At 33.8% G+C, this 25,618-nt stretch overlaps 3 protein-coding genes across 6 annotated transcripts; 2 read left to right on the forward strand and 1 right to left on the reverse strand.

Annotated features, from left to right (window-relative positions):
• Positions 1 to 397: 397 nt before the first annotated feature.
• On the forward strand, positions 398 to 14,350 carry LOC146921095 (threonine--tRNA ligase, mitochondrial 1-like). Of its 4 annotated transcripts, none has more exons than XM_085714514.1 (16): positions 398 to 589; positions 760 to 806; positions 1,191 to 1,531; positions 1,610 to 2,793; positions 7,361 to 7,731; positions 8,780 to 8,839; positions 8,944 to 9,033; positions 10,108 to 10,182; positions 10,327 to 10,455; positions 10,541 to 10,630; positions 11,227 to 11,266; positions 11,391 to 11,461; positions 12,146 to 12,272; positions 12,371 to 12,492; positions 13,770 to 13,833; positions 13,990 to 14,350. In XM_085714514.1, the coding sequence occupies exons 5-16, from the start codon at positions 7,366 to 7,368 to the stop codon at positions 14,166 to 14,168; spliced, it is 1,413 nt and encodes a 470-aa protein (XP_085570640.1). In that variant the 5' UTR covers positions 398 to 589; positions 760 to 806; positions 1,191 to 1,531; positions 1,610 to 2,793; positions 7,361 to 7,365; the 3' UTR covers positions 14,169 to 14,350. The 4 variants fall into 4 exon arrangements, with proteins under 4 accessions (XP_085570640.1, XP_085570641.1, XP_085570639.1 ...); XM_085714515.1 differs by having other exon boundaries at positions 398 to 573; positions 760 to 828; XM_085714513.1 differs by having other exon boundaries at positions 398 to 573.
• A 2,109-nt stretch (positions 14,351 to 16,459) lies between these two features.
• Positions 16,460 to 16,804, forward strand: LOC146921096 (uncharacterized). The gene has a single exon (XM_085711242.1). It carries the CDS (start codon positions 16,460 to 16,462, stop codon positions 16,802 to 16,804), a length of 345 nt encoding a protein of 114 aa, XP_085567368.1.
• Positions 16,805 to 22,856: 6,052 nt separating this feature from the next.
• LOC146921097 (mitochondrial Rho GTPase 1-like) lies at positions 22,857 to 23,833 on the reverse strand. The gene is made up of 4 exons (XM_085711244.1): positions 23,628 to 23,833; positions 23,318 to 23,450; positions 23,078 to 23,227; positions 22,857 to 22,991 (listed from the first exon to the last, which is right to left on the reverse strand). Exons 1-4 carry the CDS (start codon positions 23,771 to 23,773, stop codon positions 22,857 to 22,859), a joined length of 564 nt encoding a protein of 187 aa, XP_085567370.1. The 5' UTR covers positions 23,774 to 23,833.
• Positions 23,834 to 25,618: the final 1,785 nt, after the last annotated feature.

Consider the following 25,618-nt stretch of genomic DNA (forward strand, 5'->3'; position numbering starts at 1 on the left):
TTTTTAGGTACAAAGTACTTGTATTGTTAATTTTGATATATATATAAATAATACTCCCTCCGTCCCACAATAGATGATCTATTTGTGCAATATTGACCTAACATATTTTAACCATATTATTCTACACATATACAAAGATAAATGTTGTTGGATTCGTCTCGATAAATATTTTTAAAATATTAAATTTTTGTAATAGAAAATTAAATAATTACATGTCAAAAAATAAATAAGATAATTAATTTTTTTTTAGGCAAAGATTGATAATTAATTAAATATTTTATTGTGAGCATTCTTTCTGGATTCATTACTTGTGATAATAATTTGTTTAACATAAAAGTAGATTGTACTTGTGATTTGTGTCAGAATAACATGTACCTCGTGACTACTTTTGTTGTTTATAGATACAAGTCAAGTCACAACGTGTCTGTGGAGAGAGAGAGATAAGAGAACCTCGTTTTCAGTTATAGATCTGTGTGTTCAGAAAATATCTAACCTCTTGTTTTTCTTTCCTCCTCTTAGAAACCTATTCATTCTAGATCTGCACAAAAGCTTTTATTTGTATAATTGATTGAGGTACTTTTTTGAAGGGGTATAATTGATGTACATATTTTTTGACAAATTGTATAATTGATTTACTTGTAATTTTAGTAATTGAACATTCTTTCTCTATTCTTGTTCTTTGTCTTCTGTAACTTATTTAATTATTCAAATTTATGAATTGTTTCAGGGTTAATTATTCAAATTTATGAATTGTTTCAGGGTTTGCAAGTTCTATTCCAGAGGCATATGTTTGCAATGGGAGCAATGTAATTTTTCTCATCATTTGATGTATAATTTAATAGCACTAGATTGGAATACTAAAGCTTAAACTCATTTTATTTAATTTAACAACTATGTCAAAGTTTTCTTGAAAGAAAGACTGCACTTCCCTTAGTTTTTATCAGATTTATTTAATTTAATTTTGTAATATCACTCTACCCTTAGATTTATGCTTCATATACTTTTTGAAACTAACTGTGTTAATAATACATAATACACGCTACCCCTATATTTATGCTTCATATAATTTAATTTTGGGATTTTTGAAACTAACTGATTCAAATAAGTAAAGCGTCTGGATTATATTGTGATTGATGATTTTTTATTGGTATTCAAATACCCTTTTATCCTTGCCTCGAGAGGTTTTCCAGAAGGTAGAAAGGATGGACGTTTATGGTTGGCTTATGAGCTAGAGATCCTGAAATTAGAATGAATCTCTTGGAAAAACTCTTTTCACCAGGCCTCAATTCGTTATCCAAGCTTGAGACTGGGGAGCTTTGAGCGATGTCCTCTGGCTCAAAGAAGGCCTTGATCATCTTCTCTTGGCAATATTAGTTGATCATAAAACTATGTGTCAAGCTCTCTTCTTGAAACATCTGGAATGCAGCACAAGGTTAATGATGCATCTGGAGGAGTTGAGGATGCTCCCCTAACATTTGATACCCTTGTGGTTAAGCATACTCAGTTTCTTAACAGTATTAGCAAACTCAAGGTACACCTACTTATGTTTAGTGTTTTCTTAACATGTTAGCATGACCCTTTCTATTATATTTTAAATTTTTTTGCCTAGGTTATCATGTTACATTGATAATGTGTCAGCTTATGGGAAGAGATATGGCTATACTGTGCCAGTCAACTTAGTCAATGGGATGCACTAACAGACTTTGGCAAGAGTTTTGAGAAGAATGAAATTCTGCTTGATAGTTAATGGAAATTGCCTGATAATGCGCATGTTATTCCTAAAGATCAAGCTGAAGAAACTCCTAAACTACATTTGATTTAAGCATACTTTGCTCTTCATGAAAACAATATAAATGGCGTAGGGGATGCTGAGTTCAGGGTGGGTAAAGGGATCTTGCTCTGGAACAATGATGGCAGCTGCCAGAAATGGCCTGTTCATTCCAAGGTTCCCCATCTGCAGCAATTGCAACAATTAGTCGAAGTTCAAGAGTCAGCTAGGGTCCTAATAGACAGTTCCAAGGGAAATAAACTCTGGGAATTCAGCAGTTGGCGTGCATGGAAACTTTTATGCTGATCTGAAGGATATCCTTGAGACATGGAGGCCAAGAACTCTAAATGAATGGGATAGTGTATCTATATGGTATGATTTTCTGCAGTGGAGGGTATGAGAGATCTTCTATTAGACCTATGCATGACCTTTCCTTGCCTGTTTGAGCTCTTTGTTACCATAACTGTCTCGTCTTATGAAGCCTCTGGTATTATGCCTTAAGGGAAGTGATGGACTGGTACGTCTTGGTTTATGAACACGAGAGGCTTTGGTCGATAGTTTAAATCCCGACTTCCCAGAGCCTAGTATGGCCAATGTCATGTCTGAGGCGATTATTGCCTTGTGGTCTCACTTAAGACCAGCTCCCTATCATTGGGGTGCTAAAGCATTTCAGCTTCTTGGAAAGTTGGGTGGCCAAAACAAGTGATTCCTCAAAGATTCTCTGGCACTTGTGTGCAAAGACTAAAGAGAACCCTGAGCACGGGCTTTGCCTAATTTTGACATTTTAGCCTGACCCCCCATTCTTGGCGGTGCATAAATCTGGCGGTAGAGGCTGTAATGCACAGAAATTGCGGCATGGATGCTTTCTATCGGAAGCACGCACTAAAGTTCCTTCTCGTTTGCTTATCATCTCAGCTCAATTTGCATGGAACTGTTGCTGACGAGGGACACACATCCTAGTAGCTGTCTACATTGCTTCTACGGTTGATCAATCATGACGCAGGTCTGAGTCAATTGATGTAAAGGTTAGTTTGTTGCTATTATAGTGTTTCTCAAATTCTCCAAAACTCCGTACCTACACTTATGATTAATATGGAGACATATCATTTTTTGCACCCCACATTTCATATATCAGTCATACTCCTACATGAAAAATATAATAATCTGATCAATAATTCTGCCAGAGCTCATAACCATTATGTGTCCTTTGTTGAATCACATTCACTGTCTTAACTTGGGGTAACACTTACCTACATGTGCCTCATCAGTTTCTCCCTAGTCCCTCCAATTCCTCTCTAATATTTTACGTTCAATTATTGCATATTTAAATTGGGTTTGTGTTATGGTTTATTTATTGTTGCCGTCATAAATATATGGGTTAATTATGTTTTTGGTCCCTACAAAATTGCGACCTTGTAAGTTTAGTCCTTACTTAATTTTAATAGCATTTTTAATCCCTACAAAAAAAATTTACTTATAATTTTAGTCCCTGCTAAAATAAATTTTGTTTAATTATCCTTAAACTCTTAAATTTTTTAACGATTCTTTTTATACAAGTTTAGAACACTATGAAAGGTTCATTTACTAAAATCTATAATTTTTTAACATGAAATAAATTAAATATGAATTTTTTAAAACGACAAAAGTTTAAGATATAAGTAACAAAAATATGGACGTAGAAATCAAATTTTTGCGATATTTTTTTCGGAGGACCTTTTAATAACGTTCTTAACACGCCTGTAAAAAATTGTTGAAAAACTTAAGAGTTTAAGCATAAATTAAACAAATTTGGATTGAGTAAGGACTAATATTGAGTGCAGAAATTTTTTGTAGGGATTAAAAATGCTATTAAAATTAAGTAAGGACTAAACTTATAAGGTCGCAATTTTGTAGGGACCAAAAACATAATTAACCCTAAATATATTGCATGTCACACACACACACACACATATGGCTTTTAAAAAAATTCAAATGAGTTCTGGTGATTGATTATATAGAAGAAAATTAATCAAAGGATAATTTGACATGCACCCAGGATTATACCTCCTTAAAAACGGAATCCAACTGTTAGTTTTCCTTCATCTTTAAACTAATTTTCTTTCCAAAATCTTTACAATCTCTTGTGCTACAGTAGTTTCGTTTTTCAGTAGACAATTGAAAGAACGTTGAATTTCATAGTTTTCTGTTTAAATATTAGGATTATTACTCGTGAGGTTTGTGGGCGTAAACTTGTACAAAGAGTATCTTGATCTAATTTTGATACTATATGAGAACATTTTAACGTGGTATCGTATAACGTCCAATTAATCATATATTTGGAAATACAATTTCTAAATTGTCTTTCTTTTCCTTCTAGTCAACCTAACCCTTCAGTTTCATGGTGATTACAAAAGAAATAGAAAATGGACTTTGCACAGTGCATTAACATAATTTCCTCATCATGCACTGTCACAAACCCATTACTATTAAACAACGAATTCAGCTCTATCTAATCAAATTCAAGCTTAATTTAGGAAACCCACCTTATTTCTTTGGTGAAAACAAAAGAATTGATGAAGATGATTGAGACTTCATTGCTTCTTGGGTTTCAACCCTCTTTCTTCTACTAGCTCAACTTGAGTCTATGTTCTCTTAATTCTCTTCCAATAAGCCTTCTAATCTTCAAGAACATCTTACATGCAACTCCATCTTTGAAGGGATTGGAGAAAATTGGAACTCTAGAGGTGGGGGAGTAATTTGGGTTCGGTGGAGTGTGGGAAAAAGAGAGAAGAAAACTGATTTTTAAGAACATCTTACCTGCAACTCCATCTTTGACCGAATTGCCCCTTCTTCACTTATGCAATGGAAAAGCTGATTTAACAAAAAGACCAGGGGTGTGTCTGGTAAAAACAAGTTATAAGCTAACTGATAGCTGATAAACTAGCTAATAGCTGAAAAGCTAGCTTATAGCAAATAGCTGATAGCTTATAACTGAAAAGTTAGCTTATTAAAATTAAGAATGTTTGGTAAAGTTAGATGTTGAAATGACTATAAATATAAAATGACATAAAAGAACATGCTTGTTTATTTTTTTTACTATCATATATATAATTACTTCATAAAAAAATATCATATATATAATTTTTATTACTTAACCCATTTATTTTTAAATATTTGAATATATATTAAATTATTTTCATCTCCAAAATGATAAATGTATTTATGAATTCAATCGACTTTTTTTATTTAACAAATTTTTTTATTTTTATGAATTTTATTTAACCAAACTTGCTTCACTATTTATTGTAAATTTTATATATAAAAAATAAAAAGTGAACAAGAAAATTTAAAAATAAAGAAAACAAAGTAAAAGAAAATTTTAAAAAGTGAACAACATGGTAAACATGGGTTAGTTTAATAAGATTGTGGGTAGTTTTTTTTATTATAATAAAATAAAGAAAAGGTTAAAATTGGAATAAAGTATCAAAAGCTATAAGCTATAAGTTCGAAAGCTACTTCGATTAGCTTCTTAAAAAACGCTATAAGCTAGTGAGAAAAGCTTTTTACCCAACACATCTCATTCTATCAAAACGAGCTTATAAGATAGTCCAACAAGCTATAAGCTAGCTTATTTGTGTTTCCAAACACAACCCAAGACTTTTTATGCATATAAATGAACTTTGAGAAAAACGCGGGACTATGTCACACGTTCGCCTGATTTAGGGAAAATTGTCTAAGGGGTTAAAGTAACGGTTTTTAATTCGTCTATGAATTAAACATCGTTTTGGTTATGACTCAACGACGTAGAACAAAAGCAAGAGTTAGCAAATGTTAAACCTAAGATAAACAAACAGGCGCAAGCACAAAATCTATTGAGAGAAAAGACGTCTCTTAGGCTGCATAAGTTCTGTTTAAATACTAAAAGAAATAACAAACCCGTATGAACCATTCCGAGTGAACCTTTCTTGCACGACACTTCGTCTTCGATCCTTGCTGCCAGTTTGTCTACATCACTTAACCATTATCATTGTTGATAATGATTCAGAGATAGTGTTTATACGCTATATACAGTTAAAACTCTATAAATTAATAATGTCAGGACCGGAGAAATTTATTAATTTAGAGAGTTATTAATTTATCGATAAATTAATAATTATTAATTTAAAGAGTTTTTAAGTAATGATACTGTACATACCAAACAAAAAGGCAAATTAGTCTATGCCTCTTAGAATTACGTTGCAACGAACCTTGTGACTCAAAGTAAATTAGTAACTACTGTGTTCATATGCATTGGAAATCAATAATGACTTTTGAAGTACAGTAAATGTAAACAAGAGGAACAAATGTGTTCAATGTATTCTTAATATATTTTTTTCAGTTTCTATGAATTATTAATTTATGATTTTCTTGGGACCGAAAGTTATAAAGGGATCTCCCGAAAAATTATTATCTTATTATTTTATCGAGTTTTTCAATTTTTTACATTAGCCCAAGTCGGGACCGGACAAATTTATTATTTTAGAGAGTTTATTAATTTACCGAATATTAAATTAAAGAGTTTCTACTGTAGTGACTTTAAGATGATAGTAATGATAGCTTGAGATGGAAAAGAGAGAAGAACATTGTGGTTTATAACTACGACCTTTATAAGTTTGATTAAAATTGCTCCATCTTGTGGTAGGCCAAACTTAGACGTAGAAAGTAAGTTTATGACAGGCCACAGGGACAGTTACAAATGAGCTCTCATGTATAAAGGTGGCTACATGTTGCTCATTTTTCACCACTTGCACTGAATATTCCACCAAGACCTCTATAATATCTTTATAACCTCATTGTAATTTCATTAGTGAACTATAGTAGCTTTGTCACATTAGAAAACCCCTTATACACTTTACGTTGATTGAATATACCTCGACCCACTATACACCATAGGAGGGGAACACTAGCGCAAGAAGGAGGGGAATCACTTCATCGCTTTCTTCGAACATCGTCAACCAACTCCAGGAACAGAACGCGCATCTTGCTAAGTAGAGGAAAATCAAGATAAAATTCCAATGGTAATCACAACCCAAATCGAGGATGCTCAGCAGAATCAACAAACTATCACTCCAATGATTTTTTTTTTTTTAAGAAGATAGGAAAGAGAGGAAGGGGAGGAGGGAGAGAGATGGAGAGAGAAGGGGTGAAATCTTAAAAGAAATAACAATCTATAGAAAGTCTTTTTTATGCTAAAAATTCACGAAAAAATCCCACAAAATAGAATGTTTTTAAATACTATAATTTTTTTTTTTAAGTTATAAAAAATATTGATTAAATACCACATGATTTTTTTTTAAATCACAAAAAATATTGATCGAATACCACAAAACTTATTTATTTAAGTGAAGTCTCCCTAAAAAAAGGAAAGAAAAGTGAAAGTCTTAATTTTTTTTTTTTTTTTGAGTAATGTGAAAGTTATTGAATACCTAAGCACTTTTCAGCGTTTGAAATCCTAATTAAATACATCCCTTTAGATCACCGTAGTTTACACTAAAAACCCAAAGGGACCAAACCCGAACCCAATCTAACTCATTGGTAACTGTTACCGTTTCTTTTCCTCCTCCTTCTCCTCAGCCGCTATGGCGGTCGCTCACCCCAAAGACGAAGCATACTTAGCCGAGACAATCCCAAAGCGCATCCAAATTTTCAAGGATCTTCAAGCAGAGCAACAGACTCGCCGTCTTTCTCTCTCTCCCGATCCGATTAAGGTTACACTTCCCTACGGAAACGTGACGGAAGGGAGGAAATGGCAGACGACTCCGTTTGATATTGCGCGTGATATTTCAGAGAATTTGGCGAATAATGCTCTTATTGCTAAGGTTAATGGTGTTCTTTGGGATATGAATCGTCCTCTTGAAGATGATTCAGCGCTAAAGTTCTTTACATTTGACGATGATGAAGGGAGAGATACTTTTTGGCATTCTAGTGCTCATATTCTTGGACAGGTTCATTCAATATTCGCGTTCTAACTGATTTAATTTCAATTTAATTTGGATTATTGATTGATATTGATTGATACTGATGATGTTGACGTAGATTATGATTGTTTTAATTTCAATTCAATTATGAATTAGGATTAATGATATATTTGAGTGTACGTTTAGTGTCATGGTGGGAGTAAGCCATCAAATCAGTCCTTTGATGGTCGCTCTCAAATAGGTTCTGTCTTTATGAATATTTCAAAAAGTCCTTAAAGTCTATTAAACTCTCAAATTGGTCCCTATTATTAAACCACTTACTATCAATTTAGTCTCTTAACTTATCCTTTGAGGACTAAAATTTAAAAGAGTCGGGGTCCTTATTGAAATATTCATAAAGTCAGGACCTATTTGAGAGTGACCTACAAAGTTAGGGACTAATTTGGTGGTTTTTTCCGTGATGGTGGGTTTGTTTGTCAGGAATATGATTTTTCAAAGCTTAAAAGTCTCTGTTCGGGGAAAAACAAAATAGCGGATAGATGATAAGATAGTTGCTAAAGGATAAAATAGTTGATTGGATTTGTAGTGTTTGGTAAAATTAGAGGTTGAACTACCTTATAAATTTGAAATGACATAAAACGATGATGTTTAATAATATTAATTTTTTCAACTGAGATGTCAGTGTAAAATTGAGACAGAAAGCTATAAGCTACGTGAATTAACTTATAAAAAAATGCTATAATCATGTGTGAAAATAACGGTTACCAAACGGGTCTTTTATAGTCATACGATTTTCAATTGAGATGACAATGTAAAATTGAGACACAAAATGATAAGCTATAAGCTAATGAATTTGCTTATAAAAAAACACTAAGCTCGTGCAAAAATAACGGCTACCAAACGGGTCGTTTTTAGTCATACGAGCTTATTAGCTATAAGATCAAAATTGTGTCTTGCCACACCGTGCCAAAGTGTAGGTTCTGCAAAATCATGGTGATTCTGATGAATTGATTGTGATACCAAACAAGCACCAATATTGATGTTAATAATGATGATGATGTTTTTTTGTGTGTAGTCTCTTGAGACGGAGTATGGATGCAAACTTTGCATTGGATCTTGCACTACTAGAGGAGAGGCATGTTCCTTGTATTATTGTACATGCAGTTTTTTACTGGTTTTGTTGATGTTTACTATGAGAAGATTTTTGAATGAGAAACTGATGTTGCTGTTGTTGTTAAGGGATTCTATTATGATGCGTTTTATGGTGACTTGGGTTTGAATAAGGATCACTTTAAACAAATTGAAGCTGGAGCGTTGAAAGCTGTTGTGGTATTATTTCTAGTCCTTATCCTGTATTGTATGTTTTATATTTTTCATTTTTAGTTAGTGTTTAGTCTAATGTTCTAAAATCAGTACCGGAGATTGAATCATTTAGACCTCCGCATCATGGTTCAAACAGTTAAATTGTTCTATTTTTAAAACATTTGTTTAGTCCTTGTAGCTGTTATATCTGGTGCTTTGCTATTGGGCTGTTTCTGGTTACGGTGATTAACGACACATATTTAATTTTTCTTCCTTTATATGTTATTTTGTCCTTTATATGTTATTATGGCAGAAATTTCATAGCTGATCAATTGTGGAATGAAGTATCAAATTGTCTTTCAAATTTCAGTGTCTTTGGATATATTTCTTAATCTTGATCTGTGTTCACCAACAATGTGTTGTGAATTTTGCAAAATGGGTTTTTGATTTGATTTGTTAGTCAAATCATGGGTTAGTAAGGTTAAAAAACAGGAAATGATTTGATTTCTTAATCTTGATCTGTATTCACCAACAATCTTGTATTATTATTTTAAGGACCGATTCTTTTCATTGCTTTTATTTGACAACTCGTGCAAAGTTTGGTAGGATTTGGTGGTCACTTATTTTATTTTATTTTAAATTTAATTATTTAGATATATAGACTATTCCAACCTTACCAAATATTTTAATTGATCGAAACAAAATCAAATCAAATCAATTCCATATGTAAGCTTTATTTCTCTAATCTAAATCAATCCAGATCTCATTTTTATAATGACTCCAATTGTTTAAGTTGATTTCGAAAGCAAATTAAATGATTTCCTTTGTTTGAAGTTTCGCCAAACACAATGCAAGATGTTTCAATATCCCCCTTTAATTTAGAAATTTTGATCCAGTCGTTATTTCCATTTTTTTCATCTCCTAACTTGTGTGTTCAAAATTATGAATCAGATTTCATTGATGTTAATTTTCACTCTTACTACCGTGTTCAAAATTATGAACTCAGATTTCATGGATGTAATGTTCATTCTTACTATAAATAAAACATTTTTATGTTAGTAAATAAATGTGATGGATGGATGATAAAGGTTCTATTTGCAGGAAAAACAACCCTTTGAGCGCATTGAAGTGACACACGGTCAGGCACTTGAGATATTTTCTGATAATAAGTTTAAGGCAAGTACACTGACACTCTTGTTTCTAACATTAGTTTTCTTATCTTTTGTACGACGTAGTCATATTGATTTGAAATATGTTTCCTATTTTCGTTCACCTATAATTAATGATATGACGATTTGCTACTATTGCCCTTGTTATCAGGTTGAAATTATCAAAGACTTGCCCGCTGACAAGACTATAACAGTGTACAGATGTGGATCCCTCGTTGATTTGTGTGGAGGACCACATATTCCTAATACATCTTTTGTCAAAGCAATTGCATGTTTAAAGGTATGTGTTTGATCTGTCTTACGAAACCATTTTTTATTTATACAAAACTCTTAAAAATTGAAACACACTGGTTTTGCAATTCCAGGCTTCTACAGCATACTGGAGGGGGGACAAAGATAGAGAAAGTTTACAAAAAGTTTATGGTATATCTTATCCTGACAATAAGAGTTTAAAGGTGATTTCAATTCATACGTTATACTTATTTTTCTACTATTACTGTATGCTTTTCTGCACAAATATATTATCTCTATCCTATATGTATAAGATGTTATAACAAATGGTGGAACCCCTTCCCGGACCCTGCGTATGCGGGAGATTCAGTGCACCGGGTTGCCCTTTTTTTGAATAATATTCATTATAGTCTGAACTGTGTTTTAATTCCGACAGTACCAAGAGTATTACACACCACTTCATTGTGTATTTTTATGTTTATAAATATGAGATGTAAAAATAAATTCAGTTGCTGGTAATGTACATCAATTATTTATGTATGTTTATATAACAATAAATAAAAATGTCTGATGCTGGTACGACCTGGCTTGATTTTAATATTTCAAACCTCATCCTTATTAATCAAAGACCAGTTTGCTTTTTCAGACACTGGGATTAGGATTGACAACTGTTAAGTAATGTGCTGCCCCATTATACTGGACAATTTCTTTATTGTATTTTATTGATTTCTTGTGGTCAAGCAGTAGGATTGTGGCCATGCCATATGGTGTATTATGATTTTATCATTTGATTATGTTTCTTTTTCTCTCCTTATTTCAGGAACATTTGCGTCGTAAATCTCCTGCACCACCCTTTCTCGGTAACCGTTTCTGATTCTCATCCTCCTCTTTCTCCGCTGCTGCCATGGTGGTCTAACCATTAGACCGATGCAATAGTTTTTTAATCATTTTTTTACTGTTGTTTGCTTTGTTATCTGTATATAGCATTTTTCCAATCTACTGGACATTTCTTCACCCGCCGAGGTCTTTTTTCGTCCGAGGATGACGACATCACTGTAAGTCCCACTCTAACTTCTTTCACGCATAGGAATCAGCAACCTGTCCTTTTTCGTTGTGTAGTCTGGCATGTTAAGCTTGCACTCTGACTTCTTTCGCGCATAGGAATTAGCACACTAATCGTCTGTCCTTTTTTGTTGTGTAGTCCGGCATGTTAAGCTTGCTAAAAATAAGTATGTTTATCTCTATTATTTTTCCCCTATTTTTGTTGATTATGATGATGAGACTCTATACGTTTGTCTATTTATCTTTCTTTTGCAATTAGAACAATCTCTTATTTCTTCTTGCTAATGCTTTGAGTTACTGAATTTGATTTTTATACATTGAGTTCCTACTCTTTATCTTGATTGTGTTTGGGACTGTATTTTTATGTGAAATTTCCGAGTGTAGTATAGATTGTGCAATACTACCTTGTGAATACTGAATAGAATAATGGGTGCAAGTTTTAGAAGAATTTAAGAGCCTGCTTAATCACAAAGTAAATGTTTTAATTTTTTTTAATGTTTAACTTATTGGATTAAGATACAAAGAATGTATTGCTAGTGCTAAAGGGTTCATGATGATTCTACTTCAGATTAGAATTCACTTGGCCGCTTGAGCGTACAGATTGTTTTCAATTAATTCATTTACTTTTTGCTTTCACTTCTTTTAAACTTATTTATGTTTGCATTGTTGTTTTGTAGCTACTAGAAAGCCAAATTAAAGATGCTAATGATCAGAAGAGGGCCATGATCATAGAAAAATTGTCTCGGTTACATATTGACTCCAAGAAACCAGAGAAAGTTCGATGTGAAATCAATATGCTTAAAAGTATAATTACTATATAACTCTAAATTATTATCGATGTTTAAGTATTCTGAATTTTGTATACATGACTAACCTCGTACATCCTTAATTATGATTGGAAGGTTGTATAGGAAACAATAGAATCATCCTAAGAGAACATCAAAGGCTTTATCATATTTCCGCTGGTCATTATAACCTTGGGGAGTATGCTCAGAGTCAGCAGCTTGTGAACCAGTGTTTAGAGGTATGTCTTTCTAACTTATAGATAGTAGTTAGAAATATTAATTTAGAGAGAATTAAGCTTCTTCTGTGGAAAATTCGGAGGGGCATTGACTAATTCGACTAGAAAGGAATGACTGCATATGAAACCTGCACAATATGCAATTTAACTGTTGAAAATGTTATTAATGTCCATATAGATTGTAGGAATGTAGGAAATGTTTGGAGATAACTCATAGGGGATTCTTCTGGAATTTTTTTCACTGACAAGTAGTAGTTGTGTGGTAACCTGTCAAACAAGAGTAACAATCCAAAGTATGGTGAGTTTAAAACAAAATTAGGAGTGTTTTTAAAACAAAATTCTGTCAGTGGAAGCATCATTCATAGAAGACAATCTTGTGCACCACCACCGCCATGGTAGAGCTTCCTTGTGAGAAATCTTCCGCACCTATTTTTGGTCCTGTGGGAACTCCCGCAGAGATATACATTGATTCGTTGTTGTGTTCTGCCAAGTTTTGCTTGAATTTCATTTTCTTGTGTTTTTGTCTTTTTCTTGGATCCCGGTGGAATTTTCCATCAGTTTCTGTTGGTGATGTTCTCCACCATCAAGTTTGAAAGTTACTCCACTGATCTAGATGGGATGATGAATTAGTCCCGTTCTCTTGTGTCTCAGCATCTTACGGTTTCAGCTACAAGTTCTTAGAGTTGAAACAGTGAAATGGTAGATTTTCTCACGTAGATTTCCTGATTTTGAATCCCTAACAAGTTTAATTGATTCAAAAATTGGATTCTCTCATAAACAAGTCCCATCTCATATGATTGTTTTCTCTTGTTTCACTGTTGGTTTCCTAATCATTGCAGACTTTTTTATCTTTGGAACCTAATCAAAACTCAAAAGTAGATTCAGGAAGAAAAAAAAAAAAATCAAACACTGCCTGCAGAATCTACACATAGGTTTGTTTAAAACGTTATAAAACAACCATGTAAAATTCTTAAAAAAAAAAAAACTTGTCTTTGTTTACTTACCTGAGTTGCTTGAAATTCCAATTTGAGTACAGCTTTGATCTTGTTTTTCTAGCTCCATGACTTGAACATGTTTTCTTGCTGATTAATCTAGCAGTTGCAGTGTGGTATTGATAAATCTAGCTACTCAATTGGTTGATGCTTGATATAATTAGACACTATAAGTAGGACTGGCATGGACTCAATTTAGCATGTTTGTCAATTAATATTCTTTCGAAGGAGCTTTTATCTCTGATTTTTTATATCTCTGATTTTTTGTGGTGACCTTTGTCCTTGCAGATTGAACCTGGTTATAGTGCTGCTTTGTCCCTCCATAAAGCAGTTAAAAAAAAGATTTCGACATGTAAGTTACTTATTATATATATATATATATATATATATATATATATATATATATATATATATATATATATATATATATATATATATATATATTTATTTTTTTTAATCTTGAATTGTATCATCTTTACATTAAATGATGGTTTGTGTATTAATGCAGATGGTGTGATAAACGATGGTATCACTATACTAGCTGGTGCACTTTTAGTTGGTTGCATTGCTGGATCATGGGCTAGTTTGAAAAAGACTGTTTTTCAAATTCCTGTTTTCCTCTACACCACTGTTTTTCCCTTCTGCGCTCCATACATATTGACCTGGCATAAGATAACCCCAAACTAAGTTTTCCCCAAACTCAGGTTCATGTAGCACATGTAGATTCAAAGTAGATCTTACGCAAACTTAGTTCAAGTTCGTTTACATGTACTAAGCTCATGTGCTCTAAATATTACTCCATCTCGGTTGAAGTACCTTTATGCAAATTCAATTCAACAATGTTAATACAAACTTGATTATTGCGTAAATTCAATACATGTCTACTCAAACTAAGTTTATGCTAAGGATATTTTGGGTATTATTCTTAAATATTTTGAGATTGATGGGTGTAACAAGCCGAAAAATAAAATTCTTTTACCGTTTCTTAAACAATATCTGAACATATACTTTTACGTAAATATTTATTTTATCTGCAGACTAACATGTATTTTTAATTAGTTTTAGAATTTAATTCTTATACAATGTAAAGATTTTTTGCACTACCAATCAATCAAAATGTCTTAATTTGATAATAACGACTATTATAGCTGCATATATAATTGGTTGCAATTTGTGGATATTGTGAATCTTTTACATTTTTTTACTTAACCAAAATGTATAAAAGTTGATCTCTTAATTTTAATCTAATATACTCCTTTGTCTCAAATTTGGTGTCCACTTTATCACTTTTTGTCTCAAATTATTTTTCCTTTATATAATATCAATGCAACATTTATTACTCTTTTCCACTAATATATCCTTATTTATTTCAATTAAATCATCTAACTATTTCATTAACTACATAATTACTAAGGTTATTATAGTAAACGAAACACACTATACCATTAAAATATACACTCCCCTCCCTCTTATTCAAAAGATATTAGAAAGCTTTTCACTCCCCTCCCTCTCCCAAGAGAAGTTTGAATTGCATTCCCCTACCCTCTTATGTTTAAATATACACTTTACTCCCCTAATATATTTTTTTATTTCTAATAATCTAGTAAAAAAAATAATAATCTAACACAATTCAAAAAAATAGTATTGCGGATCTACTTTAATATAATAAAAAAATTGAATACATATGTTTTTCCTATTTTTTATTCATAATTTCATTAACAAGTGGTTTTAACTGATTATCTAAGCGGTTTTTGCGATTACGATTGCGATTTTCTTCTTCACTAAATAACAGCGATTGCGATTTTCTTCTTCACTGCATCTATGAGATCATAAAAGCGATTGCGATTTTCTCTCCTAAACGAGATCACTATTACGATTACGATTGGTGAGAGTCCCATATACGATTACAATTTTCTCTCCTAGGGTTTTCCGCCGCCTCCTTTGTGGGGTAAAGCACTATTAACCCTATTTTATAATATGCCATAATTATTAAGTATCTATGATTTTGGATTATCTCTGTTGAATTTTTCTTCAGTCTGGATCGTTTGTGTTTGTTTGTGTTTGTCTGATATTCTCTTCTTCTGTTTTGATTGATAGATAGGTGAAGGCGAGAGTTCTCTGGTGTCCTCTGCTTTTTTGTTTCATTGATTCCTTTAGTATATGTCCAAGGTTAAGCCTGTGTGGTCCGTCCTCTGTTTTCTTGGTCGGGTTCTGGTCTAATCGCAACATAATCGCCGCAACTTGTGATTTTCCGATTCACCTATCGCCGTTACTCTTTTCGTCGTGCTAAGTTGATTCGGTACTGTCAATCTTTTCGTTGGTGTGTTTCCATAGTTGTCTCACCGCCGTATTGTAACCGTCCTTTGCGATTATTCATTGATTCCATCCTTGGGGTACGGTGGTATGGTTTTGTTTTACTGTATGTTTGAAAAGTGTTTTGCCGTTTTTCTATGTCCTTCCAGCCTTGTTTACATTAGTTCAAGTGCAACACCAGAAACAACTTAGTGTCTAACAATGAGTGTTATCAGTTGGAACTGCCGGGGTTTAGGTAGCCCGAGTACAATTCCTAATTTAAAGTACCTAGTCCGGACTTATAAACCAAATGCAATACTCCTGTCTGAAACAATGACAACGTCTAATAACATTGAAGAATTGAAATATTTGTTGACTTTTGATTACTGTTTTTCCATGGACTGTATTGGTAGGGGAGGTGGTTTGGCTTGTCTATGGAATAAGAATTTTAATTGTACTATCATGAATTTCTCCCAAAATCATATTGATATGGAGGTTAATGACTCTTTGAGAGGAAGATGGAGGCTAACTGGTTTCTATGGCATGCCAGAATGAGGAAGGAGAGGAGAGTCTTGAAATTTACTTCGGCAATTATCCAATCTTTCTCAACTTCCTTGGTGTATTATTGGTGATTTTAATGATATTCTATCAACAGAAGAAAATAACGGAAGGACAGATCATCAACCATGGCTTATTCAAGGTTTTTGGCAAGCTGTCTTCAAACATGGCTTATTCAAGGTTACCGGCAAGCTGTCTTGGATGCTGGAATTGCTGATATTCATATGGATGGTTATGCTTTCACTTGGTTCAAAAGCCTCGGAACCGATCGGGTTGTGGAGGAGAAATTGGATAGAGTTATGGTCAATGATAGATGGTTCGACAAATTTCAGAATGCAAAGCTTGAATGTCTTACTACCACTTCCTCTGATCACTACCCACTTTGGCTAGATTGTGCTCCGCAGCCTGCTCCTAGTTGTGGCCTACATCGTTTTCGCTATGAGAATGCGTGGACTATTGAACCCGAATTTTGACCTTTTGTTTCGCAAAGATGGCAAGGTTATGGTACTCGTCCTCTTGTAAATAAACTTAAACAATGTGTTGTGGACCTATCTAAATGGAGCATGAATGCTAATCAAAACATTCGACAAGAGATCCGCAAGACTCAACGTAAGCTTGAAGTTGACCGTTCGCATGTAGATGCCTCAAATGTGAGTTATTTCAACATGTTACAGCATAGGTTGGATAAATTATTAATCAAAGATGACATTTTTTTGGAAACCACGTGCTAATACATTCTGGTACTGTGAGGGGGACCTTAATACGAAGTTTTTCCATGCGGCAACCAGCACTAGAAGAAAGTAAAATAAAATTGTGCATCTTGAAGATGAGAATGGTTTTGAATGTCGGTCTGAAGATAGTATGAAGCATATTGCACGTGATTTTCTTATGCATCTCTTTCAAAAAACACCGAGTTCGCGTGCTAGTGTCAATAATTTGGTTCCAACTTCAATCACTGGGGATGATAATGATATGTTACTTGTGGCCTTCACCCTAGAGGAGTTCAAACAGGAAGCTTTTTCCATGCAAGCGGATAAATGTCCAGGGCCGAATGGTTTTAACCCAGGTTTCTATCAACATTTTGGGATACTTGTGGTCATGAAGTTTATCAGGCAGGTTGTCATTGGCTAAAAAGTGGTGCTTTCCCACCACATGTCAATTATACTAATATTACACTTATTCCAAAAGGTGATTCACAAACTTCCATGAAAGATTGGCGACATATTGCTCTTTTGTAATGATGTGTATAAAATTGTAGCCAAGGTGCTTGCTAATAGACTCAAATAGGTGCTCGATAAGTGCATTTCTATTAATCAGCCAACTTTTGTCCAGGTCGATCCATTTTAGACAATGCCATGGTAACTATTAAAATTGTACACTATATGAAGGCCAAGGCTAAAGGAAAGAGTGGGGATGTTGCACTTAAGTTGGACATTAGTAAAGCTTATGATAGACTAGATTGGGATTATCTATGAGATATCATGATTCAAATGGGTTTCTCATCTCGATGGGTTAGCTGGATTATGCTTTGTGTTGAGACGGTTGATTACTCAATCTTGGTTAATGAAGCATCAGTGGGTCCTATTGTACCAGGGCGCGACCTTCGTCAGGGTGATCCCCTTTCACCTTATTTGTTCATCATTTGTGCTGAAGGTCTTTCCTCTCTTATTCGTGAAGCTGAACGTCGTAATGATATTAGAGGTACTATGATATGCACAGATGCACCAGTTATTTCTCTCCTTCTCTTTGCAGACAATTGTTTTCTTTTCTTTAGAGCTTGTGAACGTGAGGTTGTTTGTATGAAAAATATTTTGGCTACTTATGAAGAAGCTTTGGGGCAGGCCATTAATCTCCAGAAGTTAGAATTATTTTGTAGTCGCAATACTCCAGATGATCCGAAGAATCACATTGCTACTACTCTCGGTGTTCGTCAAGTGTTGGGAACAGGTAAATATCTTGGGCTACTGATGAGTAAAATCGCAAGTGCATGGTTCCATCGAAGTAGTAAAAAGAGAGTATCGTTCCAACATAGAGTTGTTTAATTTGATTAGTTTTAATTGATGATTAGAATCAGATTTCAGTTGAAAAGGTTAATTTTTTTAACGGAAGAAAGTAATAATAAAAAGTGCCTTGGGATTATTGGTTCATCTTGATGACAAACCCTTCACAAACAAACCCTAAACCTAAACTTTATATTGGACCTACTTTCTAAAGACAAGTTTCTCTTAAGCGTATCAAAGATTCTCTCGAAGTCATTGAGTGTGTTCCTCTAGCAATCACGTCTATTCTCATGGTTGATTGCTATTAAAATCCTTGAAGAACTAAACTTTATGTGTTTTTGCTAGACTATTCTCATGTTTCGCAATCCTTGTCTAATTTCACTTGTTCTAATATCAAAGCTCAGCGTTTGCTTTATGAATTGATATTTGTGATGACGAATTAACAATTACTAACCCTCCGCGTTCGCTTTATGTGTTTGGTATTTGTTAATTCATTATAAACACGGTGAAATTAGATTAGAATGTAGATTTATATAAAATTAGGGTTCAAGGCTTGGTTTGATTAGGATTATGTCATTAGACTTATCCAACAATCCCAAGACAAGAAGAGTTTACTCACTTATGTTCATCGTAGACATATAAGAGAAGAAGAAGAACATAAATAAAATAAAGGAAATAACTTTTATTAAGAAAGACAATTGTCACTATTGAATTCCAAGAACAAAAGATCATTTTACAAACTAGACGACTGCTCTATTTATAGTCTAACATTGACTTGAGCCCCAAGAATTAAATCCCTAAAGTGCTGCACAAGAAACCATGGGCTCTAGGTCAAGAATACTAAAATAGGTCAGCTTGTTGAAGAAGCAAAAGCAGCAAAAGGACAATATGGGTCGCGCCACATCTTATATTTTTGTACAAGATCTTCATATTCTTTGCACAATATATTTTTGTATGATATCTTCATATTTTTGGCATGAATCCTTGCACAATATATTTCTGCATGAGATCTTCATATTTTTTGCATGAATAAGCTCCAATTCTCCTTTCTTTTGCTCCAAGACTAAATCTTTTGGATATTCGTTCCTGAAATACAATAACTTGCAATTGAAGTAAAATAGTTCTAGAAGGAAATAAAAACATATTAAATTTAATTAAAATAAACTTAAATATTAAATAAAAGACACTAATTAATGACTCATTATTGACTCATTAGCTACCATCTATGATTGGACATAGCAAGCATGCAACTTTTAAATTTATTAAGGATTATATATGGAAAAAAATCAGCTCTTGGAGTAGTCGTTGTCTCTCGTAGGCTGGAAGGGAGGTTCTTATTAAGTCTGTTTTGCAATCTATCCCTTCTTATGTGATGAGTGTTTTCCTTCTTCCGGGATCTCTTATTATAGAGAAAATGTTAAACTCCTTCTGGTGAGGACATAATTCAGTGAATTCCCGAGGAATGCACTGGCTATCTTGGGATCGCCTTTCAGTTCCTAAGGTGTTTGGAGGTATGAGTTTTAAGGGTCTTAAGGCTTTCAATATGGCCATGGTTGGCAAGCAGGCTTGGAAGTTTGTTTCTTCTCCAGAGTCTCTAATCACTCGTTTACTCAAAGCTAATTATTTTCCTTGAAGTGATCTGGAGCTAGCATAGGTCATAATCCTAGTTATGTTTGGCGTAACATATGGAGTGCCAAAGACGTGATTCATCGTGGTTTTCATTGGAGTATAGGCACATGAGAGAACATTCCAGTTTGGGATCACTCATGGCTCAATAATGCTGCACGAATTTTACCGTCTACTCATCAACATTTGGAGTGGCCATCTACCACTGTTTCTGACTTGCTGGTTACACCCCATAAACAATGGAATATTGATCTAATTGATTTTTTTGACAATGCTACTGCCAGAAATATTTTTAATACTCAGTTATTTCCTTCGGTAACTTATGATGTGTCTATTTGGAAGTTCGAGAGGGATGACGCTTATTCAGTTAAAAGTGCTTACAAGGATATTCTGAATCATGACGTGACAGTTGTACAACACCGTGTGCCGGGTAACTGGACTTGTATTTGGAGTTTAAAATTGCCCCCCGAAGGTCAAGAATTTCCTATGGAGAGCTTGTCGTAATTGTTTGCCCACAAGAGTCCGATTGCAATCAAAAGGAGTTCAGTGTACTGATAGGTGTGCATTATGTGATGATTTTGGTGAGGAAAGCACCCATTTATTCTTTATGTGTAAGAAAAGCATGATTTGATGGCTGTTTTTGATATTGATGCAAGTTTTCCAACCAATGTGTTTGCCATCTTACAACACCTGGACCAGCAGCAAAAGCAAGTTTTCAGTGTGACCATCTGGAGTATATGGAAGCATCGAAACAATTAGGTTTTGAACAATTTTACTGAAACAACTCAAACTATTTGTGCTCGTGCAGGATCTTTTCTTACTAGTTGGAGGAATGCTCAGACTATTCGTCATCCTATCCCTCAGCATCCCGCTACCCCGAATGACTTGAAGTGGATTAAACCAAGTTTCGGCAGATTTAAATGTAATGTTGATGCTGCCTTTTTTCAAGCTCAGAATCGGGTTGGCATTGGTGTGTGTATTCGAGATGATGAAGGTCGTTATGTGTTAGCCAAGGTTGAATGGATGACTCCGCTCCTTGATGTGGATTTGGGTGAGGCTTTAGGTTTATTATTAGCTATGTACTGGGTTCATGATCTGCAGCTGGGTATTGTGGACTTTGAGCTTGATTCGAAAACTGTGGTAGATAGTCTTTATGGTAGTAAAAGTGGCGTCTCTGGATTTTGCGCAGTAATCAATGGCTGTAGACGCCTATTAGCTTCTGATTTAGTAACCTCTGATGTTAGGTTTATTCGGAGACAAGCCAACGAAGTCGCTCATAGCTTTGCTAGAGTGATTTTGCGTCATGCTAGTTTCCATATTTATATTAGGATTCCATCTTGTATCTCTCCTATTATTCAGAATGAAATGCAATAAGTTTTTTCTTGTAAAAAAAATAAATTAAAATGTGGTTTTAAACCCTATTATAAAATATGAAACTACACAAAATAAAATTAAAATATGTGAAAAATTACTAAAGACAATAAAGCATGGTTATTTAAAAGTTAATTTTATACTCTAAATTTAAAAATTAATAGCAAAAATATTAAAATTTGATTATCATTGACATTTAAATTATAAAGAAATTAATTAATTTTTCTTAAATGGTGGTTCAAAATTAATATTTATCATAAAAATATTTATTTTTTATTTATGTCAAAATAGATTAAAGTGTAGTGCATATTTAATAATTAAGGGAGGGAGTTGTAATTCAAGCATTTTATAAGGGAGGGGAGTATAAGTTTTACTTTTCAAGAGAGTGGAGTGTATATTTTAACATAAGAGTGGAGAGAAGTGTAATTCAAACATCTTTGAGGGGAGGGGAGTATAATTTGCTCTTAAAATTAACACTACTAATAATTTTCTTAATAATCAAGTAAAATACAGAAGGGACATCTAATCATGGGAGGGGAGTGTATATTTTAACATAAGAGGGGAGATGAGTAAAATACAAAAGGGACATCTAATCATGGGAGGGGAGTGTATATTTTAACATAAGAGGGGAGATGAGTGTAATTCAAGCATCTTTGAGGGGAAGAGAGTGTAATTTACTCTTAAAATTAACATTACTAATAATTTTCATAATAATCAAGTAAAATACAAAAGGGACATTTAATAATCCGCTTCAAAGCCCATCTTTGTCATGATCACAAAGGGTAAAAATCCGCTTCAAAGCCCGCACACAACGAGGCGTTAGAGTTTGGGAAGTTTTACCCCACACCCCTACATTTATTCTTTGACCCCAACATTTGATCCAAACTACCTAAATTATCCTTTTATATAAGAAAAAGCTAGTCACTTTCACAAGTTCTCAGACAAAACAAATACATTGCCGGAAATCGTTTCTGCCATTAAACCTTTCGATTTTGTTTTTCTTTTATCATAATCGATTGATTTTGTTCCGTGAATCATTGATTGAGGATTTCCTCTGCATCGTTCTAGATTTCTAGATTTTGGAAAATTAGAACTGCTCAATTATAGAAAATTATAACTTACGCAATCCTTTACCACTGCTTGATTCTCCGCTCTATTGAATCCGGAAAATGAATGCAAAGCATTCCAGGTGTTTTTGCTGAAAGAACTTGTGCGATTGAATTTTCTGTATTTTCTTTTTGACATGATTTTTATTTTTTATTTTTTAGGGAAGCAATTTGTTACTGGGAAACAATTTGTTGAATTCAGAAAGGTTTAAAGTGTTCAAAAAATAGTTTTTATGGAAGCAATTTGTTACCGGAAACTAAACATGAGTGTTACATCAATTTGTTGAATTCAAAAACGTTTATACGGAAGAAAACAAATACAAAGCGGAATTGTTTAAACTGGAAAATGTGGGGGTGAACAAGCAAGGGTGAAAAATTAATGCGTAAAAGGTTAAGTGACTTATTGGATAAAATTGGAATTTTCAAAAATTTGTAAGGGTGAAAGTATATATGTAAGGGTATAAGGTAAAATTTCCTAGAGTTTGTGACTCCTGATCAAATAAAGGAGCCATGGGATAGAGAGCAGCCTTTTGTGCAAAGAAGAAAACTTCCTGGACCTTCAACAAGGAAACTTAATTAGAATTGTGTCACCCTTAAAAAGAAAAAAGAGGAATTTGATTGAAATAGTATGAGTAAAAGATACCTCGAATGTCTTATACGATGAACACTCAACACATGCTTGAATTTCGCAAAACTGCTGCATTAGTGGTGACATCACCTGCTCTAGGCTCACTTGCTGATTTTCATCTAGCAGATCAAGCTTACAACCTGCCACTATAACCGGAGCTTTGACCTGTTCATGATGTACAAATATCTATCTATGTCAAACATACATTCCCTAGAAATGAAATAAAAAAAACGAAGAACAAAGAGAGATGAGAACCTCTAATTTTCGAAGACGAGGGAGCCAAAACGTGGTTAGATTTTCAAGTGTCTCGGAGCGATCACATGCATAAGTAAGGACAACTGAGTCAGCCCGCTGTAATTCTTCAGTAACTTTATCAGTGTCCTCAGTACTACAAGCACAAGCACATGCATAAGTGAAGATATTCGTTCAGAATTCCAACAAAAGAAAAAATATGCATGAATTCGCAGCATTTGATTTCTATAATTGGGAAAGTAAGAAACATTTGATTAAATGTGTGTCCATTATTGGAATTTGAGGAAGATAAGAACGAAGGAATGAACGTTACCGTGAAGAAGTGTCAATGATTTTGATCGGGACACCATCACAATGTAGAAATCGTGGCGCGCCGTGAACAAGGCTGGTTTTACCGGTTCCACTGTCTCCGGCGACAACGACACGAACTACGTCACCACCGCGTCTCACTCCCACCATTGAAGAAGAAGAAGAAACCCTCCCCTCTGTGTGTGTGAAATTGTTTTGTTTGGCGAAGCCAAGGAATTTGGGGGAAAAAACCCCGCTAACTCTAAACGGTGTGTCAAGTACTAATTTAATTGTAGTCTTTTTTGTGATATTTTTTCACGCAAATTCAAGACCGAATTTTGGCATATTACTTTTCATAAGTGTGATAGAATAGAATACTACATTATTTGCTCAAAAAAAGAAAAGAATAGAATACATTATTTTATACACTCTTCTGTCACTATTATATGATTTACTATTTTAACTCAGCATCACCAATTATGAAGTACTATTCTGGACCCTCAAGAGCTATTTTGTTGTAATCCTTTCATTCTAAAGAGTCTAATTTTCACAATGTAAAGTGATAATTCGTTGTGATGTGATTTGGTAGGTTTTGGGCTTCCACTTCAAAGTGCAATGGCAATTTAGGTTCTGCACAGTTTCTTTTACTACAACACTTTTCAGACTTGTATTTGTCTTTCTTTAATCACAGTGTATGAAATCTCTAATTTGTTGCTTTTGATTTAATATTTGAGTATTTTTTATTTGTGGTGTATCATGTATGTAACATGTTATGAGAACTTTTCCTTTCAAGAATTGCTAAACCTTAGTTTTACTTGATTTGGAATCTTATTTTCTAGCTTATTGTTCAAACAATGACAATTGCATTTCAATATGCTTTTATCTGGATACTGTTGGGGAAAAGCAGTTTCTAATTTAGGGTTTATGAGAAATTGTGTTGATTACTTGGTGAGGAAGACACTGTTTCTGTTATGAAAAGAATGAAAGTTTTCTAAAGCTAAGAGAAAAGAATGAATTGTGTGAATTGCATTGTTTATTCATAGAGGGATACAATATATATATATATATATATATATATATATATATATATATATATATATATATATATATATATATATATATATATAACACACACACACACACATACAAGAGTGTACCCTGTTACTTGTGTATCAAGTAACCAACAAAAACAGATAACTATCTAGCTAAAATAAAGGAAAACAGTTAGTTACTTATGAAGCAAGTAACAAACCCTAACAGAAAAACAAAACATGGATAAGGTTTGAATCACACCCTAATACTCCTCCTTAATTCAAACTATCAAAGCAAACTACACCCAACTCTCTTCTAAGCTTCAGAAACTGGGCCCTTTTCACAGGTTTAGTGAAGATGTCAGCAACTTGATTAAGTGTTGAGCAGTATTCAACCTTGATCTTGCATCTGTTCACTTGATCCCTCAAGTAGTGGAATCTGGTCTCTATGTGTTTGCTCTTGCCATGTGCAATAGGGTTTTTAGCTAGATTGATTGCAGATTTATTGTCTATCAGAAGCTTGATAGGTTGCTGAATGTTGATCATCAGATCCTCAAGAACATTCTGCAACCAGTTTGCTTGACAAGCTGCAGCTGAACCTGCAACATATTCGGCCTCACATCTAGAGAGAGCCACAATTGACTGCTTCTCTGAAGTCCATGACACAGGTGCTCCCTGAAGCATGAATACAAAGCCTGTAGTGCTCCTCCTGTCTATCTTATCTCCACACCAGTCTGCATCAGAGTAGCCTGTCATGCTGAGCTGCTCAGATTCTTGTGCCTTAGGAAATAAGATTCCATACTGTAAAGTACCATTTATGTATCTCAAAATCTTCTTAGCTGCTAAGAAATGAGTTTTACTAGGGTTACTCATGAACCTGCTAACAATTCCAACTGAATAGCTTATGTCTGGCCTGCTTTGACATAAGTATCTCAATGAACCAATAAGCCTTCTGAACATAGTTGGATCAACATCTTCATTATCT

This window comes from Medicago sativa, chromosome 5 (assembly GCF_051527215.1).
Source record: "Medicago sativa cultivar Bolivia chromosome 5, Bolivia_mono, whole genome shotgun sequence".
Taxonomy (NCBI): Eukaryota; Viridiplantae; Streptophyta; class Magnoliopsida; order Fabales; family Fabaceae; genus Medicago; species Medicago sativa.

Bases quoted from the DNA above. Each gene is read 5' to 3' on its own strand.
- LOC146921096 (XM_085711242.1), top strand. From the start codon at position 16,460: ATGGCTTATTCAAGGTTTTTGGCAAGCTGTCTTCAAACATGGCTTATT.
- LOC146921097 (XM_085711244.1), bottom strand. From the start codon at position 23,773: ATGGTGGGAGTGAGACGCGGTGGTGACGTAGTTCGTGTCGTTGTCGCC. The intron at 23,451-23,627 runs GTAACGTTCATT...TTGTGCTTGTAG, and splicing joins ATCATTGACACTTCTTCACG to TACTGAGGACACTGATAAAG. The intron at 22,992-23,077 runs GTATCTTTTACT...TCCTTGTTGAAG, and splicing joins CATCGTATAAGACATTCGAG to GTCCAGGAAGTTTTCTTCTT.
- LOC146921095 (XM_085714514.1), top strand. From the start codon at position 7,366: ATGGCGGTCGCTCACCCCAAAGACGAAGCATACTTAGCCGAGACAATC. The intron at 7,732-8,779 runs GTTCATTCAATA...TTTTGTGTGTAG, and splicing joins GTGCTCATATTCTTGGACAG to TCTCTTGAGACGGAGTATGG. The intron at 13,834-13,989 runs GTAAGTTACTTA...GTATTAATGCAG, and splicing joins TAAAAAAAAGATTTCGACAT to ATGGTGTGATAAACGATGGT.